The following is a 24936-nucleotide window of genomic DNA, read 5'->3' on the forward strand; positions in this document are numbered from 1 at the left end:
AAACAAAAGGAATTTCATTAGTTGACAAGGATGGAGAGCCAGTAATGAGCTCTGAAGCACAGTCTGAAAACTGAAGAGAATGGGGCCAAAGGTCAAGCCGCCTCAGCCAAGGAAGAGCAGGTGACTGGTTACCTGCTGGCCCTGCAGCCTCTGCTGAAGCTGCATTCTCAGTTGCTTGGGGGTATTTGTCCGAGGTCTCATGATGTTGGCCCTAGGGTGCATTCCCTGGAGAGGAAAATTGCCTTGCTGGTTCATCTGACTCATCATCGAGTTAAAAGACGGTGATTGTCCCTGAAGATTAAAGCCTCCTTGCATTGGAGGCCCCGGTGCTGGGTATGTCTGCCCATATAATGCTGCCTTCTGATCCATCATTGCTGCTGCTTCTTGGCCTTGGAAAACATCCTGTTTGGGCTCCAAAGCTTGTCCCTTAAATATCAAACACATAAATGAACAGTGAAGTACGTCTGGGAAAGCAACTGAAATCAAATGCTCTAAAGAAGGTGAAAAATAAGTTAATATATGCATACAATGATGCTGCAGAGTTCCAAAAGCAAAATCAAGTTTACTGTCTGAAGTCCCATGACAGGACAAACCATGCACCTTACCTTTTCACAGCTGTGTCCTGGTGCCTAGCACAAGGTTTCACAAAGATAGACACTCAAATATTTCCTGAGCCCAGTATCTACAATGTATTAAGTACCTGGAGAAGTACTATCCTCAATGAATTCTAATGTAATTTATAAAAGAACACTGTTGAAGTTTGCAAAAAGGTGATTTTGGTAGAGACAGGTAAATCAACAAAAGCTCCTAGGCCCTGGAGTATATTCATCTAAAGGTAATTATCCACTATTATTTGTTGGTTGGTGGGCAGTATTTATTTATAAACACCTGTTACATGCCAGGCATCACTTCTACCAAGGATATGTGCAAAATAATGTCCAGCAGGTGACAGAAAAGGAAGTACAAATAAATACTCTAAAGGCATCCTGCCCAGTATGGCTCATCTGGTTGGGTGTCATCCCACAAAGCAAAAGGTGTCTGGCTCAATTTCCAGCCAGGGCATATGCCTGGGTTGCAGGCCAGGTCCGCAGTTGGGGCACATACAAGAGGCAGCCAATCAACACTTCTCTCCCTCTCTTTTTCCCTCCCTTTAAAAATAAATAAAATCTATTCTTTTAAAACATTCTGAAGGAGGAAAGAGCCTGCCATGCTAAGACAAGAAGAGACTGTGAAGGCCTGCATTCCCCTGTATCTTCTCACCCACAGAGACGGCCACGTACGCAGTCCACACTCTCACCGAGGCTCGCCTGGAAGCATCCTGGGCCCCATGGCACTGTGACACCACATGGCTTTCCTCCCTCCTCGCTTGCCTCTCCTTGAAGGAATGTTAGCCCTCTTTTCTCTCATTACATTTTCTACTTGGATATTTTCATCTACTAGTGACAACTGCCAAATATTTTGTCTCCAGCTCAAATATCTCTGAACTCTAATTTTACTTAAGCAAACACCTACTTAACAGCTTTACCGAGATGTCTCAGGCATCTCAAACTTAACATGAAGAAAAGAGAAGCTGTGATTCCCAACAGTCCCTCCCCTAAAAGCCTAATTCTCCTCCAGTCTTTCTTATATCACAATACATGGCAACACCATTCACCCCAAACTAAAAGTCGGCAACCTTGATTCTTCACACTCTCCCTGAAAAACACACGTATGAACATGCACGCATACAAGCCAAGTCCCGTCAGTTTTGCCTCCTTGGCATATGGTATATCCTTTCCTTCATTCCACCGCCACAACCTTTTCCAAGACACCACTCGGGGTCTTCTAGTAACTGGCATCTGTGCTTCTATGTTGTCCCAACACACCAATTCCCTTCTCCAGACAGCAACCTGCAGTATTTTTTTTTTTTAATCCTTGCCTGAGGACATGATTATTGATTTTAGAAAGAGAAAAAAGGAGGGAGAGAAACATCGATGCGGCAAAGAAATACTGATCAGCTGTCTCTTGCACGGGCCCCAACTGGGGACCGAACCCACAACCCAGGCATGTGCCCTCATCAGGAATCACACCCACAACCCTTTGGTTTACAGGACAACGCTCCAACCAACTGAGCCACACTGTCCAGGGCTGCAATATCTTTTTATAAAGAAGATTTGTACAGTAGAAAAATACTGTAAGTTTAACATGGCAGGCTGATCATGCACATTGACCAACTTTCTCTTGCTAGCCCTACTAAAATAACAGCAAATACTTGAAACAGTAGTATTTATCCACAAAACAATGAGGACAAGAAAAGCTAACAAGATCAAATTGTTCAATAGGTATTTGAAAGACAAAGTGAAAGGTGAAGATAGACCATCATGAAATATTTGGAGAGAAAAAAGGTTCCTGAGTAATTCCAAAGGGAATAAATAGGTCTCACACACACAGAAAAAGGAATCAGATGGAATATAACTCAATGGAAACATTGGATGCCAGAAAAAAATATGGACTTCTTCCCAGAGAAAACCACTTTCGACCTAGAATTTAATATACAGCCAGGCATGCAGGAGGTGGGGGGAATTTTAAACATATAAGGACCTAAAACACTGGATTTCATGCAGCAGAGATGAAGAAGTTAATAGAAATTGTGTTTCAAAAAAAAACAAAGAGGTAAATCAAAAAGGAAAATGACCTAGGATTCAGAAACTGGGGTGTCAACATAGGAGAAGAGTGACAATTACTAATCACCAGATCTGCCTCTCAAGGGCAGAGTAAAACAGAGGGACAGAGGACTATAGGAGGGAGAGAAGGGACTGAAGTGTCTGAACATGTGAAGAAAAAAATAAGAGAAATTGTACTTCTGTTGGAGTATGTGCAGAAAAATAGCAGAAAGTGTATAGAAAACAAAGCAAATAAAAAGGTAATTAATGCAAAACAAACACAAACCCTATACAAACTACACCTGAAATCAGTAGTGAGTCAAAATAATGTAAACACTGACTACCTATTTAACAGCAAAAGACATAATTACACTAGGGTTATAAAGAGAGTCTATGTGTATGCAGTGGCTATGGGTGAGCAAGTGCACACTGAAGGAAGGGGGATAAAAACCAATCCACAATTTCTTGTCTGAAATTTCAAATACCCAGTAAAGCTCTAAAAAAATAAAACATTATTAGCACCAAATGTATTTAGCAGTAAAACCTGAACTGAATTTATATGAAGCAATACATAATCTCTATATATTCCACATAGTGTGACTACTTATGTGTCTTGCTGCAGAAGTACTAAGATGTTCGATCACAGGCTACCGCCCAAAACTACAGTATTGCTCAAGACTCTACCAGGGATATCGTGCAATGTGTGGTATGCATGTACCATTTACCCTTCTAAAATCCAAAATTCCTGAATCCAAAGCACATCTGACCCCAAGTTCTCCGATGAGGGACTATGAACGCGTAGTCAACTATCGTATCAAGAACACAAAAGATACAGACTGAAGTTGATAATGAAACAGCTGCATGAGCATATTACTTAGCAATATCACCAAAGTAAACAGCTACATTTCACTACCCCTGAGTGAAGCAAATGACTGTGGTTCTTCAGTAAGTATGTTCTGCATCATTTTATAAACAAAGACTACTTTGCTAAAAATAAAAATTAATTAAAAAGGAAAGGTCTCATCACTACCCTGCTTAAAATATTCCAGGGCTTCCCAATATAGAAGAAAAATTCCAGACACCTTTAGAAAGGTTTTGTGGCACCTAGCTTTGCCTCTCCAGCATCATTTCATCCCGGTCCCTTTTCTGCTCTCACTGACTTTCTGGAACCCCCAAGCTCTGTCCTGCTTAAGAACCTTAAGTTAGCTGTTTCTCTTCTGGAATGTTCTTTCCCTAGCTGTTTGTAGAGCTGGCTCCTTTAACTTCCTTCAGTTGTCAGCTTATATGTCATCTCCCCAGAAAAAGTTTTTCTGGCCATTCAAATAAGTCCCCCGTTACTCTTTATTTCATTATCCTGAGTTTGAAAACACAAGCATTTTAAAACTAAAGAACAAAACTACAAACAAGCCCCCACTAAAAAGAAACTAGAAAAACTATGTGCAATATATTGAATAATAGTCATCCTTCAAATGACAGCTGAAACATGACTTTAGAGAAAAAATTTTGACATCCCACACCCATTAAGAAAAGGTCCCTTTATGATATAGTTTCATAGTATTATATGCCTTTTCTCATACCCTCTATTACACCATGTCTACTTCTAACTGTGCGGTTCCTTGCCTGATGTATGCCTTGCCCAGGGGGATGCAAGCTTTGGGAGCAGGAACTAATTTGCTCACTACGGGTCCTCAGCATCTATAGACTGGCACATAAAAGGCAAATATTTAAGTGAAAGAATCACAAATAAATCACTAACTAAAGTACTGCTGCAGATAAAATAAAAACTGCATCTGAAAACTACGTAAAGACATTTAAATGGCCAAAAAATGCAAAATATGTTCAATCTTGCAAATCAAAGAAATAAAATTTAAAACAAGAAACTTTGCTGCCCATCAGACTGGCAAAGATTTAAAAGAATAATCACCTTCAGTATTTGTTCCATGACTTGCTCATTCACACCATGTACTTTGTGTACACATTTGTCTCCCCAACAAAGACTGAGACACCCTTATGGATCTCTCCTACTTATCACTGAATGCACAAACCTAACCAGCCTCCCCCTCCCACGTGCTATAAATAGAACATGCACTACAAAACATACTGCATTTTGCCATGTATAACGTGCACCCATGTTTTTGTGCACATTATACACAGGATTATTATACCCGTAGTATGTAATCACTACACCAATTAATAATGCACATCCTTATTTTCTCCTCAAAAATTTGAGCAAAAAGTGTGTATTACACATGGCAAAATACAGTATCTGTTTCCAAAAAAAAAGATTTGTGAATAGCATATTTTCATAAGGCTGCATAGGCAACTGCGAACAGGAAATGATGGTGCTGGGATAATCACATATTTACCGTTATAGATGGGTTGTAACATAATAAAAAGCTTGCCTATTCAGAGTATACACCATTGGCTAGATAGTAGAGTTAATTATAAAAGTGAGGACTGTTACGTACACTGTAATTTAAAATTTTTTAAAAAATAAATAAAATAAAAAAGAACTCTTAACTAGCATAAGTAAAAAGCATCATTTTAAAAACTACATGGTAGTTTTATTGGATCATTTCTATGGTTGCCTAAAATTTAACACCTTTATAAAATAATAGTTTGCTGGAAGGAATATCACTATTATAAAGTACATTTTCTCAATTTAATGCTGGTATACATGAAGGCTAAATGAAACAGGAAAGAATACAAGCAGCCTTGTCCATGGCTTTAGGGATGTGCTCACACACATTTCTATATCCATGCCAATGCCACCTACCTGATTTACAAGTTCAGGGATACCCAGAGCTCTGTCAATTTCTTCTAAGCCTGTGGCATCAGTGTTGCTCAAGAGTGTGTGCAGTTGATCCAATAATGCTCTTTCATCATTCTGTCCTTCTAAGTTAGAAGGTGGCCCAAGGAGATCATCCAGGGAATTCCTAAGAAGTGGCCTAAAAAGAGACTTTGCAGTCAAACTCAGTGGTGCTTTTCCTCCTCAAAATAGTAACTTCAAAAAAATCACAATAACCACACACAATATTTGATTACACAACAGTAACTCAAACAGTGTAAGTGTTAATACTGTACAACTGAGTAACAGAGACTAGTAAATGGTATCAATTTAAATTTAAGGACCACAATTTAAACTTGCCAGGCCATCTTCAACCATCATATTTATCTTAGGCCTCACCTCTCCCACCACGAAAATGTAACTGCTAGACCCCTAGGCATTTGAAGGATAGCAGAGATTGGGCGGGGGGGGGGAGGGGGGGCGCAGGTACAGATGAAGCCCCTACAAGACTAACCAGAGGTGGTAATAGCCAAGTAAGTTGAGAAAAAAACAAAATAGGAAAAAGGAGAGAAATGTTGCACTATTAATGAACTGAACCTGGAAACCTCCCAAAATAACTTTGTTATCCTTGGCCCGCAGAGCTCATTCACTGATGAGCACAATACAAACTCCGCGCCTCTCTCCAGAGAGAGGCGCCACAAATCTCCAGCACCCGAAAAGAACATGGCACAAGACGTTGCTCCTGACTCAGAAAAATTCTGTAATGAAATATCTGTTCTCCTCTGGGTAAAGCAGCACTCAAGTTAATAAATACATGTGATTACATCACTGACTACTCAATAGATCGATTCATTTTTTTCTTAGCTTAATTTATTATAGCATTCAAGTTAGAACTAACATTGACAGGTAGCCTCTTTCGTGCAAATGAGTTACTGGCCACATTAAAGAAAAATGAAATATAAACATAATCCACAATCATTCTTTTACAAAAAAAGAGAGCTATAGTGTACCATCACCAACATCCCTGAAGTGTCTTAAATAATTTTTAAAAAGAGTTATCCAATCCTTAAAAATTAATTTTCCATAAAAACTAGACTTACCTTCTGAACACCATTAATCTTGTGACACTAGTGCTAATTCTGCCCCTCCTCATGGAGGAGGATTACAACATTATGAGAGACACCTACCTTGTAGCAAGGCTCTCAGGTTTGACCACTCAGGAGTCCTGGCAGCTGAGCAACACAGCTCCATCTCCTCCATCTCCTCCCTCTCCCCTGAGTGCCACAACTGCTGCCTCGCCTCAGTCTTGTTTTTACATACAATTATCCAAGAAATGCCCAGATGGCCATGAAGTACCTAATTACAGAGAGTTTTTCTTGTTCTCTTTTAGGTTTATTCCTGTGCTCTGATCCTTTTCTAGATAATCCAACGCTAACATTTTCTATAGAGCCACATAATAAACACCCACCTATTTTGAGTCCCATGAAGGCTTTGTTCCATGGACAACATGCCATCTGGCCAGGAACCTGGTTGGTTAGATGGTGCTGCTTGGCCGTAAGGGCTGACCCCCATTCCCATGGGAATTTCACCAGGCCCTGAAGGAACAACAAGAAAGAATAAATTTTTAAATAATCCCATAGCAAAAATTACCCTACTACATCTAATTTTCTTTTTCTATGAAGGGGATGCTTACGCATTTGAAGCATCTGCTGCTGCTGCTGCTGCTGCTGCTGCTGCTGCTGCTGCTGCTGTTGCTGTTGCTGCTGCTGCTGCTGCTGCTGCAACATTGGTCTTGCACCTGGAATGCTATTGGACCGAAGAGGCAAGGTGGGCATTGAGCTACCCAGTGTAGGTCTGGGTAAAGAAGCATTGTACTCCACTCCTGGTCTCCCCATGGAGGGTGAACTCAAAGGTTCCATTCGGCTGGCCTTTGAGTTTGGTAAGGCCCAGTCTCCCGAGGAAGGAGTCTGATTCACAGTCACATTTCTGTTTGGTCCACCTACAACAGGTAGAAATGGTTAGGTCTTTTCCATATTATAATGAAATCTTTCTTATGCCATATAGGTACAGTCATTATACACAACATGAGCCATGACCCAAAAAAAGGTGCTTTGTCATCCTAAGAATAGGGCTAGCTAACACTTAAGAAATTTTTCATGGGCTACTATGTATTCATTACAGGTTAGAAAATGTCTGAGACCAAAAACCTCTTTAAGAGTTTAAATAACCAAGGCACAGGACAAATGAAGGATATAATCATGAAAGAAACATTAAGCTTTTATTCAAAAACCTATTACTTGAACCGAGTTCTTTAAATGGCTTAGAGTGTTAAATTTGCTTTTCCCAAAAGAAAATTTTCCTCACAAATACGAATTACAAATAACATACCCATATTTGAACCATAATTTTCCTGACTATCCATCATTCTTGTATTCCCACCCAACATGGGTTGCTTTGGTAACATGGGGAAAGCACTGATATTCTTTACTGGAGGACTTGAGCCAACAGAAACAGGGCTATCCAGAGACACTGCTCGGTTATACGGAGGACGAACAGACGGCACAGACTGTGGACTCCTCAAACCTGTTGAAAACATAGATGCACAATACATATAAATATCCTCTGATGATTCAGTACACAAAGAATCAAGAAAAAGACATAAATGCTAATACCACCCACTCAAGAATGCCTTTCTTACTAAAACAAATACTGTCTTCCTTTACAACATAAACACTAAGTACAAAAAAAAATTATCAACCTCGTATTTCCAAACAAAGTAGAAACAAGAGTCTCAGTGTTGGCTGAAGTTGTGGTCACTGATTTGTTGCCTGATATGGTCATCCTATTCTGCTTCACTTAATACTGAAAATGTTACCAATGTTTCAAACTCCTGAAGGTTCTTCCCATATGTCTACTTCTTAGATGGCTTCTCTGCTTAAAATTTTACAATTAAGTGTAACCAAATAAATTGCCTTCCAATCAAACAAGAAACGAGCCATTCAGCTAACTGTAAATTACTCTTTTTCAACTGATACAATATACCCTTATTAAATTGATAAACAAGGAAAGACATACCTATAGAAGAGAGGTTGGGTAAGAACCCACAAACACGAAAGAACGAAAGTCTCATAATGAAATGACAAGATTCTGTAAGTGTCAAAGGACAGGTTTTGGGCTACAGTTTTGGTTGCTTTTTAATCCAATTCTCTGTGCCTAGAAAAATATATGCCCTCATAGCTACTACTCATCTGAACCAACCAAAGATTAACATTTTCCTGTAAGTGCCATGATCATTAGTATCATATTAGTTAGAAATGAGAAACTTTAAAAATAGGAATATGTCCTAGAAGTTTTTTAATAAACACATAATTATAAATTAGTATAAGAAACTGGGAGGCAGAATATGCATTTTAAAATCTCATATGCCAACTAGACCCTTATTCTTAATATAAAGTATATCCAAGTGTACAGAAAACTTTAAAAGGCAGCAAGAATAAAAGTCAATTCTTTCTTACCCAAAGAATTAGTTCCTTGAGGCATCTGTTGCTTGGTTCCCAGATTACTACCATTTGTGGATATGGAATTATTATAAAAGTCAGGGCTAGTCAGATCCCCAAGAATAGCATCTAGATTATCCAAATCTCCAGATCCCTGAAAATAAAATTTTAAAAATTAACCTGTGTACATGACTAGGTAAGTACCTGAAATAATTCCCAATTTAAAGGCTGGCTGATTATGACCCCACCTTGTCTTCTTCGTTTAAATAACAGTTCAAACTACTAAGAGAAATCCCTGGGTTTGGAGATGCTTTCAAAAGGACATTTCTGTAATTTACAGTAGATGTTTAATTCTCAAACTGTAGGATATTTTCCAGCTAACATTAATCAGGATCATTAGCAGAGGTGTCTGCATCTGTACATAACTTCTGAAAACAAGTACAATTTAATACTAAAAGCAACAAGCTGATGTTCAACATGATATTCATAGGCATGCTTTAAAAGGAGCTTCTGATCAATAAATTTGGAGGATACTAGCTTAGACAAAGCTAAACAGACATCCTAACAGTAGGACTCCTCCAAGACTTTAATTTTCTCAGGCACATATTAATGTATCCCAGAAGTGATCCTCAAGCAGAATTTGGGAAGTGCTTACACAGAATGTGATTTTAGGTAAAAATCAAAGTACCATTGCTTAATACAAAAGTCACCCCCTCCCCAACCTGGTTTATTTCAACCATACCCTTAATGACCCCAACTGCTCATTCCAACAATAAACACACCCATGAGAAATTTCAAATTGGCTTCTCATGTGTTAGTCACATTTTAAAGCATATTCATCTGATATTTCAAAATTGCATCATAGTACTCTTTACCAATGCCCAGAATTACAAAGAAATGATAGTTCAAGATTAACTTCCATTACATAAATCTAAAATAGACGATGAGAACTTATGTAAAAAACATTGTCTTTCTAACACAGAAATCCAATGATGAAACACAATGACTACAATGGTTTGTAGAGAGAACAAATTACCTCTTCATTTGCTTCTGTCTTAATTTTAGCATCTTTCTCTTGACTTGAGCTAGGAACAGTGGAGCTGCTGCACTGACTCATCTTGTTGTCCACTCCCTCCACTTTGGGCTGTAGTTCCTTAGAAAGTGTGTCACTAGGATCATCCCTGTCCAGCAGGTATCGAAGTAGGGCGTTATTTTCCTTCTTCTTAGGACTTAGTTGTTCCTGCTTGACATTACCTTCTGCACAAAATGCTGTACTACTAGTGTCCTTCCCAGTGGCTTCTGCAGTAATCTTGGCCACTTCAGCTGGTGAATTGCCATTCTGCAGCAACTTGTGCAAGATCCGGTGCTTCTCTTGTAGCAGTGATCCATGCATGTTGGATGTGGAGGACACTCCTCCAGATGTGGAAGAGGAGACCCCAGAGGGGCTGGTGACACTAATGGAAGAGTCTTTGCAACTTGAATCCAGCGGGGAGTTGGTCAAAGATGAATGACCCCGGTCATCAGAAGAACAGGTAAGTAACTGTAGTAATTTTTTATGGCCTTTGCTCTCCAGAGGACCCCGTTGATTCTCTGACCCTTCAACATTGCTCTCCTTACTATCTTTGTCACTGAGATGATCCCTACTATTTGACTGACACATTGAACTTTCCACTGGATTCTGGTCACAATACAAGCCTAAGGGACTCTTTGAATCCTGACTGTTCACTTTATTTGGTTGGGTTACATTCATATTGGGAGAGTTGTCCAATTTGGGGCCTGGTGAAGACAGAGTAGATAAAAGAGATGTCCCTACGCCCTCACTGATAGCTTGAAGGGCGCTGAGAGAGCTGCTGGAAAAGCTGTGGCTCCCTGTATTGCCAGAAGATCCCATGGGAGAGTGTACACCTGAATGTGGAGAAAAATGAGGAAAAGAATTAGACTCCCAAACGCTCTAACAAAACATCACTTAACTCTTCGGAGTTTCTATTATAAAATGAATTAACTTCACAAGAATAACAGTGGTATGGAAAGGACAGGGCTACCAAAAAAGAAAAAAAAAAACCCGAAAAACAGAAACAAAAACAAAAGGAAATGTCAACAGAAATACCTGCAACAGGAGAAAACTGATGTGAGGCCATCTTTGGACTCCCACGATTGCGAGGAGAAATCATGATACTCTGCTGGCTGGAGCTGAGACCAGGACTCCCGTGTGGGGGGCTACTCATGTTGAGACCATAGTTGTTCTGGTAGGAAGATGGTGACTGCATGGCTGGCCCAGGATTCATCGAAGCTATGTTACTGGAAGCTCCATATCTAGCTCCACTCATTTGCCCTGTGGCGCTAGGGTCAGCCAAGCCATAGGTCCTGCTATTCAGCATCTGTAAGCCTTGGTTTGGTGACATGCTCATGCCACCTACTGAATTATTACATCCAGCCGCTGGAGGTCTAATGCTTTGTCCAACAGGATTTGGGTTTGGTCTGTACCCATTCTGTTCTCTGCAAACAAAGAAAAAATTTATAAGCATTCATTAAAGCCCTGAATCAGATTTTTAAAAAAGGATGAAGTGCCCCAAAATTTAACTTCTTAGGTGTCATTCTGATACCTAGTAAGAATGCTAATCTAGATATTGATCCATTATTAACCTAATAACATACTTTTTAATAAGCCACAAAGTCTAAATGAATGATGCCACCACAGTACTGTGAACGGCCAAAAGCTATGTTAACTGGAATCCCACCCAGCAGGGTTTTACTAGAGTTACCATCTATCTAAGGGGTTAACCTGAAGGTGCCTGCAAACTACTCAAGACAGCTACTGAGTGAATCCTGTGCTGTTACTGTTAGCAACAGCCATTAGTATAACTATTCTTAAAGTCTACCTTCAAATTTTAAATTCATTCCTTAAAGCAATGTAATATGTCATTAGAAATGAAAGGTAACAGAGGTAGTTAGATTTTAAATGCTCTTTTATCCAACAGTCTTCCCATTTCCAAGATTTCCCAGGAAGTAATGAACAATACTCATTCTCACATAAAAAATATAACCTTAAAGAAAACATATCCTAATCCAGGAATCTAAACTCACTCTGGCAAATCCAATATCCTTTTTGCTTTTAGTCTTGTTATATTTTCTTTTTACATTACTAATAGAGCATCTGGAGAACATTGCTGTATTTAATATGAGACTACACAGTAATCTATCATTACCTCTGAAGAAAATGGGTTGAGACAAAGCCATGACGATCATTTGTTACAGGATTTCGGAAGAGTTTGCTTTTCGTCTGTGCAGTCACTATAGTTCCATCAGCCAAAGAGAATCGATACACTGGAGTTTCTGCATGGCCATGAATATAAGCTGTTGGGGAAGATAATCCCATTACTAATAGCTACAATTGCAAACAGATACGTATAGGAGAGAAAAGAAATATATTTCAAATGCAACATATTCAAAATCCAGTGAAAAACTGGACCTGTATCAAAATTATGAACAGGCTAAACTAAAACACTCAAGATTCATTTTCCTTACCACCCCCCCAAAACAACAAGGGTCATGTGTATACTTACTGCTTTACAGCATGGCAGACATAACGACAAACAGTATCAAGAATTAATCTTAAAATTCTATACCTTCTTGATAGTGACGTTTCTGGGACCATGACTGCCCATCGTTAAGACTAAAAAATCTCTGGATACACCTTCGGATTATATCTTCAAAGCCAGGCCTCATAGAGGATCTCAGTGAATTTGTATCTATGTTAACAAGTTTTCCTATTAAATAAAAAAATAAAAATTTAAATCCAACCTACAAGCATTTACTGGCTGCACACTCTGCATGGCTTAGCACTAAAAAATAAAATACGCTAAATCTTTGCTCCACTTTGCTCCAAATTTCTGCTTTTTCCAGAGCTTTTCTCCTTAAGGACAGAGTCCTGCAGGAAACTCTTACATTAAATGTTTTGCTATACAGACTATAAGAGTATATAACACAACTCCTTTTACTTTTTTAATGTACAGAAAGTAACATGTCCAGAACCCTGAGGTTAATTTTCATTTAAAGAAAAAAAAAAAAAAAAACACCTAGCAGTAAAATTGTTCACACCTGAAGACACTGTCTGTGAAACTATGAAGCAAGAGAAAATACCTGCCTAAATAGCTGACACGAGCAATCCTTCCCATCCGAGAGGTTGACTGCATTGTTGGACACTTAAAATCTAAACTAGGAGGGTTAACCAAATACTCGTGACCACAAATCTGGAAGCTTCTGACAACTTTTGCTTAACATCAAGTACACTGAAGAGACAAAAGATACACAATTCAAAAATGCTATAAAATTAAAGCAGGTTTCATGAAGAGAGTCCTTAAAAATTGGCTCGGCCTTTCCAAGTTCTGAGCAGTCAGTACCAGGTAGATTGCAAAAAAACAAAAAACAAACAAACAAACAAACAAACTCTTTACAAAAACCAGTGAAAAAAGAGCCAAGAATAAAAGTGGCTCATCCATTTTCAAAAAATAATTGGTATGACATGAAAGCACCAGCTATGTTCAATTTAAGAAATACTGGGCAAACACTAATCACAAGGATTCAAGGAACCAAAATTGCCTCTGATGGTCTCAAGAGCTGTGTTACTGAAGCAAGCCTTGCTGATCCACAGAGCACTTAAGCTGCATTTAGAACACTCAAAATAATTAGTGACAATGTCCAAGGCAAAAACAGTGTGATCAGTCTCCATGACATGGATTTCTGTGACAACTAGGAATTTTTTATGCAACATGGTCAAAAAATGTCATACTGACTAAAGCTCATGTTGATGTCAAAGCTATTAATGATTGTTTTTCTGTTCTGCAGAGATACTACTTAAAAAAGTACAATATTCAGATCCAGACAATCTCTCATGCTCAGCACCAAAAGGTCCACCAAATCCAGAAGATGACTGATATCATAACACAAGATGAAAGAAGTGGTCAATGACGTAGTTCCTGACAGATTGGAAAAGACAGAGAAAAGGTTTGCCAATCTATTTATCTTCTCTATGATATTTTTATAAGAAAAGAAAAAATGAAGAAAACCAAGTTTGGATTGGAAAAACTCATGGAGCTTCATGGTGAAAGAGTTCTGGAAAAGCTAAAAAGGCACTAATGTTGGATAAGCTGATGAGTATGAGCCACTAGTCCAAGAATCTGTTTAAAATTCAGATCTTTAATAGTGACAAATTAAGATCTTATTAATGGGGGAAAAAATGACCAGGTAGAAGAGACAAATGTATTCCAGAAAGACTAAACACTTGGCTCTGCCAAGAATTAGAATGATTCATCATCAACCACCTCCCCTGAACTTAGCTCTGAAAGCCACACAACAAACACAAAATAGATGCTCAGAAAAAAAATCATTAAATGAAACACATGAGGGACAGAGGATAAAATTTCCCCAGAGGCCAAAAAGAATATTGTGTTGAAAGCAAACCTCCTAGGCAGAATGGATAGCAACTGGAAGTTACCAACTGTACGTACAGTAAGATGGCTCTCAGATGTTAACCAAAGTATTCGATTTTTCTTGCTTGGAATTTCTAACTTTTATAATAAATATGTATTGCTTCTGTACTAAGGGAAGACATTGATGAGAACTTTTAAAGGTTCTGCTCAGTAAGCTGGTTAGGTAAAGATGTTTTATTTAGTATTTTCAGTAAAATGTAATATATTGTTATCTAAGCAGAAAATTTAAGACTGGCAGATCATAACAGATGGTGCAAACCAACCATTCTAAAAGGATGATACACAAAAATTCTTGTCATAAGGTTTGATTATCTCAAGGTAAGACAAAATTTTCAAATAGAATATTCATCAGTGCAAACAGATTAAGAATTTAGAATACAAGTTACTTCTTTGCTTTTTTTAGATTACTTTGTGAAAATTAATCTCAAGCAGCCTCCAGATAAGTAACTGAGCCTGGCACAAAATGATTGATGACTGGGAAAACAGCTCTTTTTTAGAGTGACATATCTTTATTATACGTGCGTGTAAAAATATAGATGTAAATACATAAAACACCTATAGTTCTGTTATGTTTATTTAAACCTACTCCATTTTATCAAATTACTTACTGAGGGTCCACATGATGGACACTAAACAAACAGTTCCGGCTGTGAGGTCAGGCATAACCATCTGCAAATTTTCTTTATTAGCCATCATCTTGGACAAGTAACACAACCAGACCACTCGTTCTTCATCTCTGAGATATATCATATGTGATAAACCCTTGGTATCACCATATAAGACTAACCCTGAAGGTGCATACAGAAAAACACTGCCACTGTGTCTAATTTCATCATTGTGCTTTATCAACTACATTCGCTTTAATTCTTTATTCCTGTGGTCAAAAAAATGGCAGTCCAAGGGAAGTTCATGTCGATGTCAGGAATTACTCCCAGTAATCCTCATTAAAATTACCCATATCTTTGAAAATTTATTTCTTCATGAAAAATGGGTTTGAAGTTAGAGGAAAAAATATTAATCTCTGATTCTAAATGCTATTTGGAAAGAAAAACCAAGTGCTTTCTCTCAAATGCCAAGGGTTTTAGTGAAATCTCTCTCAGGGTTGTATAAGAAATACGGGAAATAATCTATGCAAGGCATTCGCTACAGTAGATGCAGCATGACAGTGCAAGCTATAGAAATAGTTAGCTTTTCTAAAAATTTTCTAAATGGGCAAAATGTATATACACAAAGTTTTTACCTGAAAGATCATGTCTAGTAATAAAGCTCTCCGGGTTTGATGGAAATGCTCTTTCTCCCGTAGTAATGCGGCGTGCCACACAGATCATACAGGATTGCAAATCTACAATAAAAATTTTACCAGGTAAGAGATCTATATAGCCATTAAATATATCTGTTCAATGCATAAGAACATGAAATTCAGTAAGAAGAATTATAACAATGGAATTTACAAAACTACAAGTTTGACTGGTATTTGTCTGATAAATGATGAATATCATATACATGTGATCACTCTTACCTTCTCCCTCCTCCATCATAGCTCGTGGCTGAGACAGGGCAAAGCACTGCATGGTTTCATATCTCTGGCGCAATTCAGGACTAGTGTTTATATCTTCCAGAATATCATGTGGTGTTTTCATCAACATACGGCAATTAAATGTATGGCTTTTTTGTCTCTGGGTCTCATTTGTCCAGGCAACTCCATTAACTTTCGAAAATAAATTGAAAGGAGTCTTTTAAAATCTGGCAACTCGGTCTATGACCATCATCAAGAACTCAAGCTATATTTTCTCATTACACGTTTTCCATAATAATGTCTACACTAACACTTCAGGGGGCGAGACAGTAGAGTTCTCCCTTATCCATCGTTCCAGTTACCTGTGGTTGACCATGGTCCAAAACTATTAATAAAAAATTCCAGAAATAAACAACTCCTAAGTTTTAAATTGTGTGCCTTCCTGCCCCACCCTGCCTGGGACGTGAATTATCCCTTTGCCCTGCATATCCATGCTGTAAATTCTACCCACCTGTTAGTCACTTCATAGCTATGTCAGTTATCAGATCAAGTGGCTCAGTAGCAGTCCTTGTGTCCAAGTAACCCTTACTTTACTTAGTAATGGCCCCAAAGTGCAAGAGTAGTGACGCTGACAATTTGGATACGCCTAAGAGAAGACATAAAATGCTTCCTTGCCCTGGCCAGTGTGGCTTCGATGGCTGAAGCATCAGCCCGAAGACCAAAAAGGTCATGGATTCAATTCCCAGTCAGAGAACATACCCAGGTTGCCGGTTCAATCCCCACTCGAGGCATACACGAGAAGGCAACCAGTCGATGTTTCTGTTTTTCATCTCCCTCCCTTCCTCCCTCCCTCCCCTTCTCCCTCTCTCACTAAAAGCAATTTTAAAAAGTATTTGCGTGAGAATAAAAAATAATAAAAATAAAATAGAATGTTTCCTTTAAGTGGAAAAGGTATGTAGGTATGTGTGCTTGTATAGAAAAAAAGTACAGTCTATGTAAGGTTTGGTACTATCCACAGTTTCATGCATCCACTGGGGGCCTTAGAACATTTCCCTTGAGAATAAGGGCAGCCTATTGTACATAAAACACTGAAATAATTTCGGTTGAAAGAGAAATCTCACTGCATATTTTGGCCATATGAAATGTGTACCACATTCTAAATTCACCAAGGTAATATCTGAAAATTTTGCTATTAAGCATTTGCCTTTCTATGCAAATTTAATCACTTGGGTTCCTAAAAGGTACATTCAATTTTCTAAGCATGAAAAAATTTTTTCAATTTATTAAGAAAATACACATTAAAGGCCTACCTGTAGATTTTGGTAAATTTTTAAGGAAATCCTTTCTGTCTTCTTCATGCAAGATATTGTAGACACTTGTGTTAACCAGGTCTTCTTGCTTATATTGCAGGTACTGCGTGACATTTTCTGACACAAATACAATGTTTCCATCACGATTCACCACAAACAGGAAACCATCCAATGCCTAAAGTAGGATATGTTAATACTGAACATTATGGACTGAACATATCCCTAGCAAAATTCATATGTTGAACCCCCAACCCTCAGTGAAAAGAAGGCTTTCAGGAGGCAATTAAGGTTAAGTGAAGTCATAATACAGTATGACTGGTGTCCTCAGAGAGACAGAGACAGACACCCCCACCCCCACCAGGGATGTATACCCACAAAGAGAAGGCTACATGATGACAGTGAAAAGGCAGCCATCTACACAAGCCAAGGAGAGAGGTCGCAGCAGGGAGGAAAAAGAAAAAAAACAAAAGCCAGGCCTGTGGACACCGTGGTCTTGGTTTCCAACCTCCAAAATTGTAAGAAATAAATTTCTGCTGTTTAGTCCACCCAATCTGTGGTATTTTATTATGGCAGCCTTAGCAGACTAAGACACCAGCCTTGGTACTAAGCAGAATTTTGAAAAACTGCTGTTGATGTTAACAGTCACTGTAAACAACTATCAGGCACCATTTCTACTAGCAGCACCATTACTACAGGAGTTTAAAAAAAAAAAAAGACAGCCCTGGCTGGGTGACTAAGCTGGCTGGAGCATCATCCCGCACGCCAGAAGGCTGTGGATTTGATTCCTGATCAGGTCACATACCTAGGTTGCAGGCTCAATACCCAGTTGGGGCACGTATGGGAGGCAACCTATGTTTCTCTCTCACATCAATGTTTGTGTTTCTTTTTCTTTCTCTTCCCTCACCACCCCAACTTCTCCCACCCCCTCCTCTCTCTCTAAAATCAATAAACATATCCTCGGGTGCAGGTTTAAAAATTGAAAAAGGACAATTTTTTAAAAAAAGACAAATATGTCAACATGAAATCAATTAATGTCTAACCTGATTTTTGAAGAATTATTTCTTCAAAGCTTTTAAAAATAAAAAACAATCATACTTAGCACCTCCCATTTGTCCACTTAATACCCTGTCAAGCCACAGGAACTACACTATTCCGTGAAGAGAATTTACAAAGAGAAATGAACTGATCAACTAAAAAGTAGATGGAACAACTAGATGAGACAAAAAAGTTGAGAAGTGAACTTTATGAAGGGCTTCAGGCTCTGACTTCAAGTAAGAGAAACATTATGTAAGTGTTATAGGTTAATCATATCTATTTAAGACAACTACTTAGAAAACAATGCACATTATGTCTTAAAAATTCTTGCCAGAAAGGAGGACGGTTGAGAGGACTGGGTGAAAAAGGTGAAGGAATTGAGAAGTACAGACTGGTAGTTACAAACAGTTATAGGGATGTAAAGCACCGCACAGGAAATACAGACAACAATACTATAATAACTGTGTGTGATGCCATGTGGGTAATATTAGGGAGAACATTTTATCAAGTATATTGTCTAACTACTACACTATACATATAAAACTAATACAAAATAACATTGAATGTAAATTGTAATTGAATTTCTTCAAAAAAATCTAAAATTCCTCAAGAATATAAAACTGTAGTATGTCATATGATCACACAAAAATGCAGAGTCTGCGCTAAAATGTGCTCAAATATTACCTTTGAAATTATGTGTTAGCCTTCCTCTTCTGCTTCTTTTAATTTTTGTTTGCTTTCTCAGTCTGCAACTACATTTTATAAGGGGCACCCTCTCTGCCCACAAGTCTCCTGAGTTATATATATTGTAAATATAAGAGTATTTTACCATCATATTCAAAATACTGAGTTCTGTCTCATAAAAAGAAACATGTCTTTTTGTTCTCATTACCTAACCAAAATTTCAACAATTTTTTAAAATTCAAGCTTACAGGATACAGGTACAGCTTACAGGATAGCTAAAACTATGTACTTGCCTGAAGTAAAAGCGGTCCTAAGGAGTCTTTATCAATAACCCCTTGTCCTGTAGAAGATACATCAGCTTTCTGAACATCATCATCACTGGAAATAGCTTTTCCTAAAAAGACAGAAAGCAGTACTACAAATAGCACATATACCAGTGAAAGATTAAATCTACCTTCAAGTAGTCCCCAGAACAAAGAGAAACGCACACACGCATGCCCATGAACATATGCAATATTTCCTGATAAGAAAGTGCGACAGTTATTAAATGTTAAAATTAAACTTCAGAGTTACCCGGAATGGCAGAAGATAAAAATACCCTAAATATTCCTTTACTACTAAATATTAGTAGTACTAAATGTACTACTATCCCATGATTTCCTGAAAAAGAACTAACACTCAACAGGGTGAGCAACACCAGCCTTCTTCTAATCCTCCTTAACAGTTTCCTGAAGAGTCCAAGCTGGTCAACTCAGTTGTCCATCCCCAAAGAAGCTAGCCTCAATTAGCAGGAGCCCCCACCGAAAAGCAACAAGGGAGCAAAAAGACAAATGTAAACACAGTTAACAAGTTCCTTCTAAAAGACTTGAGTGTTTTTCTTACTTTGTATTACCTTGTTCTTTTATTTGTCGAATCTGTCTTACTGTTTCCTTTAAAATTGCACACTTATCTGGTTTGACATTGAAATTGTCAATATCACTAAGATTAGCAGATATCAGTTCAGCCAATTCTTCAATATATTTACTCTCCTGCTCCCGTCTCCACTTTTCACCACTGCAGGTAAGACTATGAATAGGAGGGGGTGGGGGGAAAACAAAAACATGAATACACCTGTCACAAAAGAGTGGTGGGCAGAATCGGTCCCTACACAACACAATTATCTTCATACATAAACTAAATTCAGCACATAACTATGGAAACACCGTCTTGGAGAGGCAGTACAATACAGCAGAAATTCATGCAAACCTCAATTCACACAGTGACCTTGGGCAGAGTTAACTTCAGAGTTAATCTGGAAATTTGGGATAAGCATTAATAATGAGGTTTTATTACAAACTGTAGACTGTATTTTGCAACTATAATACTAAAATTCAAATACTAAGCTTGACAAACACTAAAATGGCTACAGAGTATCACTGCATAAAATTCAGCATTTTATTTCTATTTTTTAAACTTCTAACTTCATTCAGGAGAATGATTAAGCCTCACAAATGCCAAAATACCAACTTATAACATGTTCTTCAAAGATATTAAAAATCCTTACTTATAATAATCCTGGTTATCTATTCCTAAACTCCTACCTCTTTGGTTGAGAAATGCTTCTTACAGTATCACATTGTTAGTATAACATTCTCGCTTCTATCTAAATCAGCAATAAAGCTTCAATTATATCATAAGGATGTCCATCTTATCACTGTATCCCCCTACTTGTATGAAGCAAAATAATAGTATTTAAAGAAAGACAAAAAACCAAAAAAATCTAATCAGAGAATGTAAATAACAGAAAGTTGGAATGTTATCTTTAAACCAAAAAAAGTAAGTGAAAAGGGAGACCTTGGTAAAACAGCAGAAAATAAATTGCCTACCCTTGTCCTGGGGTATCACATGGCAATTTGCGTTTTCGTGAATCAGGGACCAGTGGATCCAAGGAGTTTTCTCCTAATCCACTCATTGTGAATGTACATCAGCAACTAAAAAAGAGTAAGGTAAAAACATTGTAAAAATCTGTGACTCTATAAAGGTGTTATATGCTTGAATGACTATACATCACGTAATTCAGTACTAGTTCCCCTAATTGGCTAGATAATTCTCAATATTCTTTATAATAAATGAGTATTCCGAAGACAACCTCAGAGTTCATATTCCAGTTTGATTATACAGAATACCCAACCCCAAGACAGAAATGTTTCTCAAGTGCTACTAAAAATATGGACACTGAATAGCTTACAAAGAATTAGGCATCTTCTTCCTATTTACTTAATAAGACAAAGAGACCAACAACTCTTTGATTGATAAACCCTAAATTTTATTTATACCCAAGTGAGCACAAATAAGAGCTCATCATTTGGTAAAAAGTGTTCAAATGATAAAAGTCTAATTTATTTCAGATTATCTTCAAGACAGCACTTTTTTAAAAAGATTTTATTTATTTTTAAAGAGAGGGGAAGGGAGGGAGAAAGAGAGGGAGAGAAACATCATTGTGTGGGTGCCCCCCACTGGGGACCTGGCCCACAACCCAGGCATGTGCCCTGATTGGGAATCAAACTAGTAACTCTTTGGGTCACAGGCCAACACTCAATTCACTTGAGCCACGCCAGCCAGGGAGCACATTTTTTTCTTTAGATCATTTCATTAATACTTATCCCGTATGTTTTTCTCCTGTTACTTCAAAATAAACCTAGATTGTGTAAATCACATGTAAACTACTACATTCTGCTTAAGTGTGCAACAATAAAACTCCAGGTGAAAGGAGGGATTTTGACAAGATCCATAAAGGAACAATTATTTTAATATTAGCTTATGGAAATATAATATGCTTTGATTAAAGTTTACTACTAAAGAAAATGAATGGAAGGTATTTCTTGTTGAAAAAAGAAACAGAGTTTACCACTGAGGAGCTCATAATTTTAAGACACCGACTAAACCTTCGCTTAGTAAAAATTTTATTTGTCCTACCTAAACTCTTGTTAAGGAAAGCAATCACTATTTTAAGGAATTCCAAGTCAACCAAGAAGTTCAAACATTCCAAACTACTTTTTCTTAACATGTTGAAATACATCTTGCATTTCATCTCCATTCTGAGACATACATTGAGGAACATAAACTTCCACTAGGTGGCACAATACTACCAAGAAGGGAAATGAAATAAAAATGTAAAATTTCACACAAGATGTTGATCAGACTTAAAATATGCAGCTTTAAAAAAAATCAAAATCACACAATCAGTAATCAGGAGTTCTAGATTACGCCACTGTCTTAACAGATGCTGTAGGTATGAAATAAATACCAACGAAATTCATTCTACCTAATTGTGATAGTAAATTATAAAGGCTGAAATGCTGAGATATTTTCAATACTTGGTGTTTTTCTTCCCTTACAACATAAATTAAAGGACAGAAAAAGAACCTAAAATAACTGATTACCAGTGCCTTAATGTTAGGATTTTAAAGCATACTCAGAGTGCAATCCAGTCACAGGAGCCTCTCCAGTCCCTGACACAGGACATGACTACCTACAGTGGACTTTGCATTGTTGTCAGAATCCGAAGACCCAAACTGTATTTAATATGAACTCAACTGTGCAGATCTTTGAGCCATTTTTACAATTATTTTCCTTGTGTGAAATATTTCTACTGAAGAGTTCCATGCTACACCACTTAAATAAATGACTACGAAAATACACACTTTAACTTCACAATCATCCCTCAGTATCCATGGAGATGGATTCCAGGACCCCGCCCCCCCACCATCCAGACACCAAAATCCATGGATGTTCAAGCCCTTATATAAAATGGCACAAAACAGCGCATACAGTCAGTCTGCATCCACAGATTCCCAACCACGGATCAAAAATACTGTTGGATACAAAACCCACAGATATGGAGGGCCAACTAGAAAGTCAAACAAGATAATTCTATGCAATTACTTCAAGTACAGAAGAGTAGCAATTTAATAGCAGATAACTTTCAATGCTATCAAAATCTAACTTTACCTGTATCTATATTATATGGAAGATAACAGAAGTAGATCCAGCTTAAGTCAGATTTTACATAAGCAAGAATCTTATAGCTACTGAATAGAATTTCTCATATAAATACGGTAGGCTTTTCTATACATTAACAATCAAGCTATGGTACATGTTTAAGCATAGACATGAACAAAATAAAACAAATTTCTAGAAAATGAACATTCATAAACTTTAATTCAGGCTAAAGAGCAGCAAAGAATTACACTGGTCAGCTCAACAGCCATGAAAATGTTACATATGGCTTAGCAGCAATAACTGGCTTTTTTTTTTTTTTTTTTTTTTTGTTATTTGAGGTTAAGACAGAAGGGAAAATCTTGATTGTGTACAACAAACTAGCCAGATAGACAAGGATACAGGAAGTACTTACTCCCTGTCCAAAAGGAAAAGATAATAATCAACAATGCTAGTGTCACTAGGCAAGCAAAAAGTTATTTAGTGGGGGAATAGGAAAAGCCGTGCCATGCCAAAACGGGGAGAAGACAGGTTACCAAGTAAATCTTGACTGGCACAGAGACCAACTAAAATACTTTACTTTTTATTTTTTTTAAAAAAAGATTTTATTTTTAGGGAAAGGGGAAGGGAGGGAGAAAAAGAGGTAGAGAAACATCAATTTGTGGTTGCCTCTCACACGCCCACCACTGGGGGCCTGGCCTGCAACCCAGGCATGTCCCCGACTGGGAATCAAAATGGCGACCCTTCAGTTTGCAGGTCGGCCCTCAGTCCACTGAGCCACCCCAGCCAGGGCATACTTTTTCTAAATAAGGATATAACTTTTGTGGCTATAGTGCTAGGCATAGTGCATATTCTTTTGTCATTTCTCACAGTGACTCTCCAAGGTATGTTTTATCATTCCCATTTTACAGACACAGAAATAGCTATATAACTTTTTACTAGATCACACACAGATACAAGATGGCAGAGCTGAGACTACAATATCTTCAAACTTCATAACCAATAAAATATATATGTATCAAATGTTTCTTGAACATTTTATCTCATCCCCCCCTCCCAATAAACCATTTATACTGTTGAATCGCACTATCTTCAACCAGTTAACCGGAAAATGTCTCAGCTAATCAGTAGGAGCACTGCAAAAGTACTAAGTACACCCAGGGTTAAGGACATGCAGTATTAGGGAGAGAGGCAAGGTACTGCTCAAGCTCAGCAAGTACTGAATGCTGCTGCTACTCCCCTCAAGCCCCTAAAAACTAATCATTACTCTACAAGTCACCAAATAAAATGCCCTCTGACATGGTCTAATATTAACCATGGACTTTATTTCCACTTGAGACAATGAACAGCCAGTGGCTTACACAGCAAGAAAAAAAATCTTGAGATCAGAAAAGTACAAACTGTACCCTAATATAGTCTCTCAAGTTTTTTATTCCTGGATTTTGTAAGAGTAAATGCTGGTGGGCTGAGAACTCCCCATCCCACCAGTAATTTAGTTTATTGGTCAGGCCTGTTTGCCTGACTTACACGAGGTATGATTAATATGCTAATTAGGGAGTGTTTCTGGGTGTCTCCTGAGAATCACAGTAACCTAATGAAATTTTTCAAACTGTATATTTGATTTATTGAAAACTGCTTGAAGCACTATGTAAAAGCAGATACTGCTCAAGCCAATTAGAACAAAAAATTGCTCTTGAAAAAAATGTAAAACATTTGTACATAAAGGCACTGCCCAAAACTCAAATTGACACTCTTATCTGAGACACTTTAAGTAATAGTCACCACTAGTTAGTCTAAACATTTAATCCTATAATATTATATTTTCTAAAATATCAAAGGTTTTATTTCAATCTGTTGTGCAATTCCAAGAGAACCAGCATCGTGGAAGAAAGAACTGAACAAAATACAGCCTGTGTATTTTTAGGGGACAGGGAGAGGCGGGCAAGAGACAAGTCTACAAACATAGAACCACTATGAAAGCTTTGTCCTCCAGTGAA

General features: G+C 37.8%; 1 protein-coding gene across 6 annotated transcripts in view; it reads right to left on the reverse strand.

The window, feature by feature from the left end:
• Nucleotides 1-24936, reverse strand: part of NCOA3 (nuclear receptor coactivator 3) — a 109366-nt gene that overhangs the window by 7772 nt on the left and 76658 nt on the right. For 5 of the 6 annotated variants that reach the window (XM_054573632.1, XM_054573635.1, XM_054573634.1 and 2 more), the window contains 16 exons: nucleotides 20827-20931; nucleotides 19854-20026; nucleotides 19255-19355; nucleotides 17243-17417; nucleotides 15936-16124; nucleotides 15657-15758; nucleotides 12554-12694; nucleotides 12134-12281; nucleotides 11035-11423; nucleotides 9964-10832; nucleotides 8946-9081; nucleotides 7819-8013; nucleotides 7124-7429; nucleotides 6899-7025; nucleotides 5419-5590; nucleotides 133-426 (listed from right to left, as the gene is read on the reverse strand). In XM_054573632.1, the coding sequence (XP_054429607.1) occupies nucleotides 133-426; nucleotides 5419-5590; nucleotides 6899-7025; nucleotides 7124-7429; nucleotides 7819-8013; nucleotides 8946-9081; nucleotides 9964-10832; nucleotides 11035-11423; nucleotides 12134-12281; nucleotides 12554-12694; nucleotides 15657-15758; nucleotides 15936-16124; nucleotides 17243-17417; nucleotides 19255-19355; nucleotides 19854-20026; nucleotides 20827-20912 (3603 nt within the window). In that variant the 5' untranslated portion in view covers nucleotides 20913-20931. The remainder of the gene's footprint in view (nucleotides 1-132; nucleotides 427-5418; nucleotides 5591-6898; nucleotides 7026-7123; nucleotides 7430-7818; nucleotides 8014-8945; nucleotides 9082-9963; nucleotides 10833-11034; nucleotides 11424-12133; nucleotides 12282-12553; nucleotides 12695-15656; nucleotides 15759-15935; nucleotides 16125-17242; nucleotides 17418-19254; nucleotides 19356-19853; nucleotides 20027-20826; nucleotides 20932-24936) is intronic. The other variant, XM_054573637.1, reaches the window with a different exon arrangement.

Source organism: Pteronotus mesoamericanus, unplaced genomic scaffold, assembly GCF_021234165.1.
Source record: "Pteronotus mesoamericanus isolate MK-2021 breed Mesoamerican mustached bat unplaced genomic scaffold, CSHL_Meso_final contig_25, whole genome shotgun sequence".
Lineage (NCBI taxonomy): Eukaryota > Metazoa > Chordata > Mammalia > Chiroptera > Mormoopidae > Pteronotus > Pteronotus mesoamericanus.